The sequence below is a fragment of the Capricornis sumatraensis genome, chromosome 22, assembly GCF_032405125.1.
Source record: "Capricornis sumatraensis isolate serow.1 chromosome 22, serow.2, whole genome shotgun sequence".
In the NCBI taxonomy this organism is placed as follows: domain Eukaryota; kingdom Metazoa; phylum Chordata; class Mammalia; order Artiodactyla; family Bovidae; genus Capricornis; species Capricornis sumatraensis.
In genome coordinates, this window is record NC_091090.1 from 17035973 (window position 1) to 17048585 (window position 12613).

A 12613-nucleotide genomic window follows, 5' to 3' on the forward strand; every position below is an offset into this window, starting at 1 on the left:
AAAGGTAGAGAGTGAAAGAGCTTACTTAAAACTAAATATTAAAAAAGGGGGCATTTGGCCCCATTACTTCATGCTAAATAGAAGGGGAAAAGGTGGAAGTAGTGACAGATTTCCTCTTCTTATACTCTGCAGCCATGAAATCAGAAGGCAACTGCTTCATGGCAAAAAAGCTATGACAAACCCAGACAGTGTTGAAAAGCAGAAACATTACTCTGATGACAAAGATCTGTACAGTGAAGGCTATGGTCTTCCCAGTGGCCACGTATGGTTGTGTGAGCTGGACAGTCAAGAAGGCAGAGTGCTGAAGAATTAATGCCTTTGAACTGTGGTATTGGAGAAGACTCCTGAAAGTCCCCTGGACAGCAAGGAGATCAAACCAGTCTATCTTAAGGGAAATCAACCCTGAATACTCATTGGAAGGACTGATGGTAAAGCTGAAGCTCCAGTATTTAGGTTATCTGATGTGAATGGCTGAATCGTTGGAAAAGTCCCTGATGCTGGGAAAGACTGAGGACAGAAGGTGAAGAAGGAGTCAGAGGGTGAGATGGCTGGATGGCAACACCAATGCAATGAGCACGAGCTTGGGCAAGCTTTGAGAGATGTGAGGGACAGGGAGGCCTGGCGTGCAGCAGTCCATGAGGCCACGAAGAGTCAGACACGACTGGGCGACTGAGCAACAACAACATCTTATTTTTTGTGCTATTTCTTTCATTACAAAATTTTAACTTTAAAATAAAATGAGAACAGGAAACCATAAGGCAGCTGTGGTGGAGAACAATGTGGGGGAAGGCAGTCACGTTTCACCAACATCTCCACCTCTGGAAGGTTAAGATACAGGGTAAAATATTCTTGTGTTTTATATATATATTAATAAGTATATTAATATTGTGTGTGTATACACAAACACACAGACACACACAACAATCTTTCAGAGACCTCTTAGAACTTAAAAAAAAAAGGGAAGCCTATTCAAGATCCAGATGGCTCTTGAACTAAAGTATATCCTCTGGGGGATGTCACCAGTCTTATATTTTAAAAATCACATGGTCTTACAAATCAAGCAATATTGGATTCAAGTTCCCTTCTTAAGGCAAACCAAAACAAAATGAAAACAACAACCAAAAGTCCAGACATGAAGATTATTAAAAAGGTCTTTTAGTACCAGGTTTCACGCTCAGATATGTTTGGTTCATACATAAAGTCATTTACTAGAGTTGAAAATGAGTTTTGATTCCATATAGCCTGTTTGGACATTATCCTGTAAGTCCCCAACCAGAACAAACTGAGACATGAGTCAAAGGTAAGCCATATCCAGGGAGAGACCTAGTCCTTTCCCTCCACAAATTGCATCTAGACCCTCCACAAGCCTAATTTTGCGGCATCTTACCATCAGAAAATCCAAACAAGCACCTTGTATAACTTTGTCCCTCCCTTTCCACCCCCTCCTCTCAACATTTAGAGGCAAGAACAGAGGAGGATCTTCACTGAAGTTACTGGGATCACCAATGTACCAAAACACAATTTGCACATGTGTCTTCCATTTAAAAAGTAATAAATGAAAGGGAATCTTCTTACCGTATTGACCCGATCATGTAGGGCTGTGCCAGCTGAACCACAATCGCACCACTTCCTAGCTGATGACACGTATAACCAGAATCCCAGTCGTAGTTCTTAGTGTCCCCATTCAGCAAGGCATTTCGGCTCCGACTGACTCCTTCAATCACACTGGCACAATCAGCGATTGTTGCAACATTCTCCATGGGAACTGTGAATCCAACACAAGATTCAGCATCAAGAAGCCAAATATACCCCAACAGTTTTCTACAAACAAAATTAATTAATTATTATCAACGATAAAACAAAAATTAGAGCATACTGACTCCCTCAAGATATGAACACATTTAAAACACATGCCAAACAGTTTTTTAAAAAGTTGAACCTAAGGCTGAAACAAACCAAATCATATGTGACAATTAACACTAAAGAATTTTATTATAAAGAAACATGATGCCCTATAAAATATAGAATGGATACAAACACTGCAAAATATTACTACAATGGGAAACCACACAGTGGTTGAGATTAATAAACCACAGCTATATCCAAATGGATGAATCAAAAAGCAATGCTGAGTGAAAAAAGCAAGGCGCAGAAAAACACAGTGTAGGATTTCATTTACACAAAGTTTTTTAAAATGGCGAAACTAAAAATACAACTTGTTTAGGGGTGCATATATAAATGTAAAATAAAAAGCAAATCTAGGGAATTATTACACAAAATTTATGCTCACTTATATGTGAAAGAGGAATATGAAATCTTCGAGGGACCCCTACCGATGTGTCTAAACATTAATTGATTTCATTTCCAAGATGAAATCTTGGAAGGGCTTCAACTTCTGGTCTTATTCTATTCTCAAGTGAGGCAATAGGTACACGGGCACTTGTTTTATTAATATTCTCTAAACTATTCATATTTATTGTTGTTGTTGTTCAGTCGCTAAGTCGTGTCCAACTCTTTGCGACCCTATGGACTGCAGCATGCCAGGTTTCCCTGTCCTTCAGTATATCCCGGAGTTTGCTCAAACTCATGTCCATTGAATCGGTGATGCCATCCAACCATCTCATCCTCTGTCATCCCTTTCTCCTCCTGCCTTCAGTCTTTCCCCAAATCAGGGTTTTTTCCAGTGAGCTGGCTATTCGCATTAGGAGGCCAAAATATTGGAGCTTCAGCTTCAGCATCAGTCCTTCCAGTGAATATTCAGGGTTGATTTCCTTTAGAATTGACTGGTGTGATCTCCTTGCATCACAATTTGAAAGCATCAATTTTCTGTGGCTCAGCCTGGTCCAGTTCTCACATCCATATATAACTATCGAACTGTGGTGTTGGAAAAGACTCTTGAGAGTCCCTTGGACTGCAAGGAGATCCAACCAGTCCATCCTAAAGGAGATCAGTCCTGGATGTTCATTGGAAGGACTGATGTTGAAGCTGAAGCTCCAATACTTTGGCCACCTATGCAAAGAACTGACTCATTTGAAAAGACCCTGATGCTGGGAAAGACTGAAGGCAGGAGAAGAAGGGGATGACAGAGGATGAGGTGGCTGGATGGCATCACCGACTCAATGGACATGAGTTTGGGTAAACTCCAGGAGTTGGTGACGGACAGGGAGGCCTGGCGTGCTGCGATTCACAGGGTCGCAAAGAGTTAGACACAACTGAGCGACTGAACTGAACTGATATGGACCACTGTGGCAAAGTGATGTCTCTGCTTTTTAATATGCTGTCTAGGTTTGTCATAGTGTTTCTTTCAAGGGAGAAGCATCTTTTACTTACATGACTGCAACCACTGTCTACAGTGATTCTGGAGCCCAAGAAAATCATCTGTCACTGTTTCCATTTTTTTCCCCATCTATTTGCCATGAAGTGTTGGGACCGGATACCACGATTTTAGTTTTTTGAATGCTGAATTTTAAGCCAGCTTTTTCACTGTCCTCTTTCACCCTTATCAAGAGGCTCTTTAGTTCCTCTTCACTTTCTGCTATTAGAGTGGTATCATCTACATATCTGATGTTGTTGATATTTCTCCTGGCAATCTTGACTCTCATTTGTGATTCATCCAGCCTGGCATTTTGCATGATGTACTCTGCATATGAGTTAAATAAGCAGGATGACAATATGCAGCCTTGATGTACTTTGTTCCCATTTCCCAACCAGTTTGTTGTTTCATGTCTGGTTCTAACTGTTGCTTCTTGACCTGCATACAGGTTTCTCAGGAGACAGGTAAAGTGGTCTGGTATTCCCATTTCTTTAAGAATTTCCCACAGTTTGTTGTGATCTACACAGTCAAAGGCTGTAGCATAGTCAATGAAGCACAAGTAGATGTTTCTCTGGAATTCCCTTGCTTTCTCTATGATCCAACAGATGTTGTGATCTCTGGTTCCTCTGCCTTTTCTGAACCCAGCTTGTACATCTGGAAGTTCTCGATTCAAGTACTCCTGAAGCCTAGCTTGAAGGATTTTTAGCTTAGCATTACCTTGCTAGGATGTGAAATGAGCACAGTTGTACAGTAGTTTGAACATTGTTTGGCATTGCCTTTCTTAGGGACTGGAATGAAAACTGACCTTTTCCAGTCCCATGACCACTGCTGAGTTTTTAAAAAATTTGCTGACATGTTGAATGAGCACTTTAACAGCACCATCTTTAAGGATTTTAAATAGCTCAGCTGGAATTCCATCACCTCCACTAGCTTTGTTTATAGTAATGCTTTCTAAGGTCCACTTGACTTTACACTCCAGGATGTCTGGTTCTAGGTAAGTGACCACAACATTGTGGTTATCTGGATTTTTTGTACAACTCTTCTGTGTATTCTTGCCACCTCTTTTTAATCTTTTCTGCTTTTGTTAGGTCCTTACCATTTCTGTTCTTTATCTTGCCCATCCTTGCATGAAATGTTCCCTTGATACCTCCAATTTTCTTGAAGAGATATCTAGTCTTTTCCATTCCATTATTTTCTTTTATTTCTTTGCATTGTTCACTGAAGAAGGACTTCTTATCTCTTCTTGTTTTCTGGAACTCTGCATTCAGTCGGGTACATCTTTCCCTTTCTCCTTTGCCTTTTGCTTCTCTTCTTTCCTCAGCTATTTTGTAAAGCCTCCTCAGACAACCACCTTACTTGGGGATGGTTTCGGTCACTGCCTCCTGTTAGGAACCTCTGTCCATAGTTCTTTAGGCACCCTATCTACCAGATGTAATCCCTTGAATCTATTCCTCATCTCCATTGTATAATCAGCAGGGATTTGATTTAAGTCATAACTGAATGGCCTAGTGGTTTTCCCTACTTTCTTCAATTTAAGCCTGAATTTTGCAATAAGGAGCTCCTGATCTGAGCCACAGTCAGCTCCAGGTCTTGTTTTTGCTGACTGCATAGAGCTTCTCCATCTTCAGCTGCAAAGATTATAATTAATCTGATTTTGGTATTGAACATTTGGTGATGTCCTTGTGTAGAGTTGTCTCTTGTGTTATTGAAAAAGGGTCTTTGCTACGAGCAGCGTGTTGTCTTGACAAAACTCTGTTAGGCTTTGCCCTGCTTCATTTTGTACTCTAAGGCCAAACTTGGCTATTACATGCCAGGTATCTCTTGACTTCTTACTTTTGCATTCCAATCCCCTGTGATAAAAAGAACATCTGTTTTTTGGTGTTAGTTCTAGAAGGTCTTGTAGGGCTTCATAGAACCAGTCAACTTCAGCTTCTTCAGCATCAGTGGTTGGGACACAGTCTTGGATTACTCTGATGTTGAATGGTTTACCTTGGAAATGAACCAACATCATTCTGCTGTTTTCGAGGTTGCACCCAAGTAGTGCATTTTGGACTTCTTTGCTGACTATGAGAGCTACTCCATTTCTTCTAAGGGATTCTTGCCCACAGTAGGTCACCTGAATTAAATTCACCCATTCTCATCCATTTAAATTCACTGATTCCTAGGATGTCTACATTCAATCTTGCCATCTCCTGCATGACTACATCTAATTTGATTCATGGATCTAACATTCCAGGTTTCTGTGCAATATTGTTGTTTACAGCATCAGACTTTACCTTCACCACCAGACACATCCACAACGGGGCATCATTTCTGTTGTGGCCCAGCCCTCTTCCTGGAGCTATTTCTCCGCTTTTGCCCAGTACCATATTGGACACATTCTGACTTAGGGGGTTCGTCTTCCAGTGTCATATCTTTTTGTTTTTTCATACTGTTTATAGGGTTCTTGAGGCAAGAACACTGAAGTGGCCATTCCCTTCTCCAATGGACCACATTTTTGTCACAGCTCTCCACCATGACCCATACGTGTTGGGTGGCCCTGCACAGCATGGCTTATAGCTTCATTGAGTTACACAAGCCCCTTCACTGTGACAAGGCTATGATCCATGTGATCATTTTGGTTAGCTTTCTGTGATTGTGGTTTTTGTTCTGGAGGCTGTGGGTCTGTAGTTCTTACTTTGTCTATCTGCCCTCTGATGGATGAAGATAAGAGGCTAACGCAAGCTTCCTGATGGGAGGGGCTGGCTGTGGAGAATACTGGGTCTTACTCTGGCTGGCAGAGCCATGCTCAGTAAACCTTTAATCCAACTGTCTGCTGATGGGTGGGGCTGTGCTCCCTCCCTGTTAGTTGTTTGGCCTGAGACAACCCAGTCCTGGCACTGTGGCAGGGCTAATGGTGGCCTTCAAGGGGACTCAGGCCAGCACGCACCTCCCAGGACTGCGCTGCCAGCGCCCTGTCTCCACGGCAGGCCACTGTCGACCCACACCTCCACGGCAGACTTTCAGACGTTCACAGGCTGGGGTGGCTCAGTCTCCTGGGGGCTCACTGCTCCTTTCCCCTGGGCCCTGGTTCACACAAGGTTTTCTTTGTGCCCTCCAAGAGTCTCTGTTTCCCCCAGTTCTGTGAAAGTTCTGTAATCAAATCCCACTGGAATCTTCAACATCAGATTCCCTGGGGATTCCCAGTCTCTTTGCCAGATCCCCAGGTTGGGAAGTCTGAAGTGGGGCCTAGAACCTGTATATATTTATTTCACTTAATAAATGTAGCACATTTGTTTAAAGAAGCATTATATAATATATATATTTTTTCCAGTATTTTAGAATTCATAACGTAGGAAAACAATCCAGAACATGGAACCAATCCCTTTTCAGAATATACAGTTGTCTTCAGCCATGATGTGTTTCCCTTGTTTGTTTACTATCCTGAGCATTTCAACACATATGCTCATCTCTTTGTTCAAGAACTGCTGCATTTTGAAACCTCAGTTCTGTTTTGATTTCATGTCTCTATATATGTTTCAAGTCTACATCAACCTGTTCATTTATAAAAGTCTAGAGTTTCCACTAAATGATAGCTGTTCAAAAAATGATGTCGATTCTGTAAACACTGAGAAGAGATTGGTGAAAGATGAAGGGTCTTTTAAGTCCACTGGAACCTTTTTTGTGCGTTTACTAGTGTTGGAATTTTCCTCAGAATATTTAATGTATTTAACCAAAATCTACAATTAACCTTAGCTACTTGCATTCAAGCTATGTAGCTTACTTTATGTAATTTTAAAGTAGATTGTAAAACAAGACAATTGCTTATTAAGATATACACTGTACTTTTTAGTATATTATACTCTATGCAAAGAGAGAGGGTGAATAGTACTACTATCATGCCAAAACATTTCTAACTGCATAGTGATGGGGAGTAAATCATCTTCCATGTCCCTTCTAAGTAAATCATCTTCCATGTCCCTTCTAAGCAATGCATACACTTTCCAAAGTTGGGGATACCTGTTTTCAAGCCCTCATCTCATACACCTTCACTGCTTGCTGTACTCTCTGCAGGTGAGGACAGCCATCCACAGATAAGGAAGAGAGAAAGGGAAGAAGGGAGTGAGAGAGGATGGGTTTTCTGGCCATGAATCCCTTGAGTATGAAGCTTAACTCCAAAGCAACAAGTAAAAATGCTGGTGAAATAATCTCTGAGGATGGTTTCCTAGCAGAGAGGGGCTTAGAGAAAAGCCCCCATCTGACTGTGAAAGGAGAAGAAATAAAGGACTATACTTAGAGACTTAGTAAGGACTTCCACCTCACAGAGAAAGAGAAGTATTCTGTGGTTTGGAAGACAGAACTAAAGGAAGCGGCACAAGATGCACAGTAAACTGAGCTGAGACATAAAATCACACTGTGGGCAGCTCAGGCTGCAGTAACAAGACAGCCTCCATTCTCCCAGTTGCTTAAACAGCACACATTTTCTTTTCACCCACAATATGCCCTCAGTGATGATCAGCAAGGTGGCACTCAGCACTGCACTACACAGCTTCCTCGTGACGGAAGCTTTGCACTGATATTTTTGTGTGTGCTTATTCAATCACAGCAGCAGTGAGAAGAGAGTGAACTGGGCAGTGGCTCTGAAAACTCCTCCCCAAAGCAATACACATCACTTTGCTCACATTTTGCTGACTAAGGCAAGTCACTGAGTCTTACCTAACTTCAAAGCAGGTGGGAGAGAACTAACTTGCTATGTGAGCAGAAGAAAGGGAATGTGTGGTCAACAATATTGACATCTACCATAAACAGTAAACCAGGATGCAGGAACATTCAATAGAGAGATAAATCTAGTTCACTGGTATAAAGTACATAAAATATTTCAGTGTATAAATATACCAAAGGAACATTTAGATTGTTACCATTGTTTTCTTTGTGATTACAAACAAAGGTGCCTTCTTGTATACATAGGTAAGAGTTTCTTCAAGGAATACATAAGACATATACATGTATATATTTACACACACACACACACACAAATGGAATTGTACTTGTGGCTATGAGTCACTTCACTGGCAGGATGTCAGTCCTTTCTTGGTTAAGGTATTGAGTTGAAATATTTAATCTTTTCCTCTATGTGATTTGTGCTTTCCCTTTCATGTTTATAAATTCTTTCCTACCCCAAATTTATAAAGATATCTTCCTATATTTTCTTCTAAAAGTTTTCAAATTTCGTTTTTCATGTTTGGTTCTTTAATCTACTTAGGATTTATTTTTGGTATCCTATGAAATACGGATCTACTTTCATCTTTTATTCATAAGGTTAGCCGATCTCCCCAGCACCATTTAATGAACAGTTCGTCCCTTCCCCCACTAATTTATGTTACTTTAGTCATATATAAGGTTTTCATAATATCCGAATCTCTTAAGGTCTGTACTCTGTTTCCTTAATTTGCCTAGCCTTGTGCCTTTACCATGCTGTTTTAATGACTAAAATTTTACAGTATCATAAAATCTGAAAAAATGAATACTTCTTCCCCTTCTTATTTCCTTCAAAATTAACCTCAGTTAGTCTTGGTTCCCTCAGGAAAAATTTTCATTTTGTTTAAGTTTTCAAACATAGCAGCATAAAACTTTTCACAGTTTGTTCTCATTATCATTCCAAGTATTTCATTTGTTCCTTTTCTTTCTTTGATCAGTTCTATACATGTTATTAGTGTTTTCAAGAATTCAGTTTTTTATTTTGTTGATTCTTTATTTCATAGTTCACTAAATCAGTTCTTTTTATTATTTCTTCCTTCTGTTCCTTTGGATTTATTCTTTTTTTTCCAACTATTTGAAGCAAATGCTTAACTAATTAATTTTTTTCTTTTTTTCTGATAAATGCATTTAAAGCTTATATTTTACCTCTAAATCCTGCTTTATCTTTATCTTTAAATTTTGATATAGTGTTTTGAACAGTATTGGTCAGGCATGGTGTAGAATGTCCCTCCATTTGAGTGTTTTCTGATACAAAGTGTTTTAAAAGCTGATTGCATCTAAGTATTTTCTAATTTCCATTAGGAGTTTTCTTTGATCCATAAATTATTCATAAGAAGGATTTTTTAACTTTTCAAATTAATTACATTGCAATATGGATACAAAAAGTATATTCTGTATGATACAGAGTCATTGGAGAATTTGATGAGACGTGCTTTTTTGTGGTCTAGTACATGAGTCTTATTAATATTTTACATGTGCCTGAGGAGAATGTGTATTCTGTAATTTGGGAGATGTATGGTTCTATGCAGATCTACTATATCAAACTTACTGTGCTGTTCAGATCACTTATATGCTTACTAATTAATGGGAGAGGTTTATTTAAATTTTCCACTATGACTATAGATCTGTCAATTTCTCCTTGTAATTCTGTCAATCTTTGCTTTATATATTTTGAGGCCACATCACTTCATATATATCATTTTAGAATTATATCCAATTGGTAGACTGAACCTTTCATCATGGTGCATTGTCATTCTTTATTTCAAGTAATGCCTTTGCCCTAAAATCCACATTGTCTGATGTCAAATAAATATAGCACCTTCATTTTGGCTACTATATCCTAGCATCATTCTTCTCTTTTTCTGATCTCTTGTGAATAACATATAATTAGATTTTTGAAAAATTCAGTGTCCTTTGTCTTTTAACTGGCAGATTTATATGACTTATATTAATTGCTATTACCAAGGTGTATACTAACTCACTTTTACTTCTACTTAACAAGACTTTTCCTTTGCTGCTTCTCCCACCTCTCCATCCACTCTGTTCCTATTTTCTAATGGATTGAAATTCCTTTATTCTATTTCTATGTGGTTTTTTTAGACACTAAGTGACATATATATTCAAGGGCTTAGATCTGGTAGACACATTGCCTGAAGAACTATGGACAGAGCTTCCTAACACTGTACAGGAGGCAGTGACCAAAACCATCCCCAAGAAAACGAAATGGGAGCAGGCAAAGTGGTTGTCTGAGGAGGCTTTACAAAGAGAAGCAAAAAGCAAGGGAGAAACAGGGAAAGATATACCCAACTAAATGTGGAATTCCAGAGAACAACAAAGAGAGATAAGGTCTTCTTTAATAAACAATGCAAATAAGTAGAGGAAAACAAGAATATGGGAAAGATAAGAGATCTCTTCAAGAAAATTGGAAATATCAGGGGAACACTTCATACAAGGATGGGGATGATAAAGGACAGAAAAGGTAAGGACCTAACAGAAGCAGAAAAGATTAAGAAGACGTGGCAAAAATACACAGAACAACTATACACAAAAGATCTTAATGACCCAGGTAACAACAATGGTGCTGTCACTCACATAGAGCCAGACATCCTGGAGTGTGAAGTCAAGTGGGCCTCAGAATGCATTACTACAAAGCTAGTGGAAGGGATAGAATTCCAGCTGAGCTATTTAAAAATCCTAAGAGATGGTTCTGTTCAAGTGCTGCATTCTGTCTCTATTCTTTTACTAAAATTTAGATATGCATGCCAGACTTAAAAATGACTAAAACTAAAAATCACATGTTCCCTTCTCCTGAACAATATAAAAGATATTAACACATTTTCATACAAATCATCTGCATTTTAGCTTGTTATTCTTACCTAACATTTCACTTCTACCTTTATAGTCTCAAAATCAGTCATTATGATCTTATATAGTCAAAACTTACTCATTCACATTCATCAATTTATTCAATCCTAACCCTCCTTTCTTCCTGGTTCAACTTCCTTTTAAGACACATCCATCAGCAAAGTCTTTGTTTGAAAGTATATTTTGCCACCACTCTTGAGAGATAGTTTAGTTGGATACAGAACTCTAAGTGACAAGTTGTTTTTCCTCAGTACTTTGAAGATACTTTTGCATAGTCTTCCGCTTCTACTGTTATGTCTGTTACAGTGTGCCATCCCTCTAACAGCTGTAATTTTTTTCTCTACAGTTAATTTTAAGGTTTTCTTTTTGATCTTGGTGTTTTGTAATTTATGTTATGCATGCATACATGCTCTGTTGCTTCAGCTGTATCTGACTCTCTACGACCCCATGGATTGTATCCTGCCAGACTCCTCTGTCCGTGGGATTATCCTAGCAAGAATACTAGAGTGGGTTGCCATTTCCTCCTCCAGGGGATCTTCCCAATCCAGGGATTGAACCCATGTCTCCGGAGGTTCCTGCAGGATTCTTTACCTCTCAGTCACCTGGGAAGCTCCACGTTGTATCTCTATGTAGACTAAATTTATCCCGCTCAGGACTGAATATAAGCATTTATGGCTTTATCAAGTCTGGAACATTTTTCACCATTGTTTCTATGAGTACTGATTCTCCCTCATTTTCTGTTTTTCCCTTTTCTAGAATTCCCATTAGACCTCTGTTGGGACTTCCCATTCTATTCTATCTGTTTTTTAACCTTCCTTTCATTTTTTCCCTCTTGTTTTTGAAGCATTCTGGGAAATTTATTAAAATTACTATTTGTGTTCCCTACATTTCTCCAGATATGTTCCATCTACTATTCAACCTGTGCACTGACAGGTAAAATTTTATTATCAAACAAAAACTACTTGAAAATAAGTAAACTGTAGCCCTACATATCAGCAAGAAAGCTGGTTAAGAAAAGCAAGTCAGAAAAGCACAAAGGGTATTAATTCTACTTCTGTTGTTTAATGATAGATACCTAGTGAATCTCACCTATGTGGTAAGATTAGAAAGGAGAGCTAGGAAGTAGTAAACACAAATTCAGGTGAATGGTGGCCTATGGATAGGAAGACAGCAGGGATGCAACGGGGAGGAACACACAAAGGACTTCACAAGTTTGCTAGTGCTGGGCCAGTGGGCATGGATTCGACTCCTGGTTGGGGAGCTAAGATCCCATAAGCCTCTCGGCCAAAAAACCAAAATATAAAACAGAAGCAGTATTATAATGAATTCAATACAGGCTTCAAAATTGGTCCACATCAAAAAAAAAAAAAAGATTTGGTAATGTTCTATTTCTCAAGCTGGTGAGCATGCAAGTGTTGTTGCTCTCCAAACTTTACAGATATATTCTTTATGTTCTTTCACAAACATAGAATACTGGTGTTTTTCTTTAATTCCATATATTTTAACACTTTTTATGAAAACCAGAAAAATGGAAAGCAATTCAGGGGGCTTGAAAGGGTAAATCTTTCAGAATTCTTTAGAATACTGATGTGCTCTATAGTATCTACTAGGTCTTAAGAGCTGTCCTTGTTGATTCTCCATGAGTCTGTCAATTTCCTCCTAAGCTATCTTACTGCTTCACAGTTTTATCCCTAGATA

General features: G+C 39.0%; 1 protein-coding gene across 2 annotated transcripts in view; it reads right to left on the minus strand.

Annotated features, from left to right (window-relative positions):
- The window catches only part of BTBD9 (BTB domain containing 9), a 369881-nt gene that overhangs the window by 101259 nt on the left and 256009 nt on the right, over positions 1 to 12613 (minus strand). For both annotated transcript variants that reach the window (XM_068960690.1, XM_068960691.1), the window contains one exon: positions 1576 to 1765. In XM_068960690.1, the coding sequence (XP_068816791.1) occupies positions 1576 to 1765 (190 nt within the window). The remainder of the gene's footprint in view (positions 1 to 1575; positions 1766 to 12613) is intronic.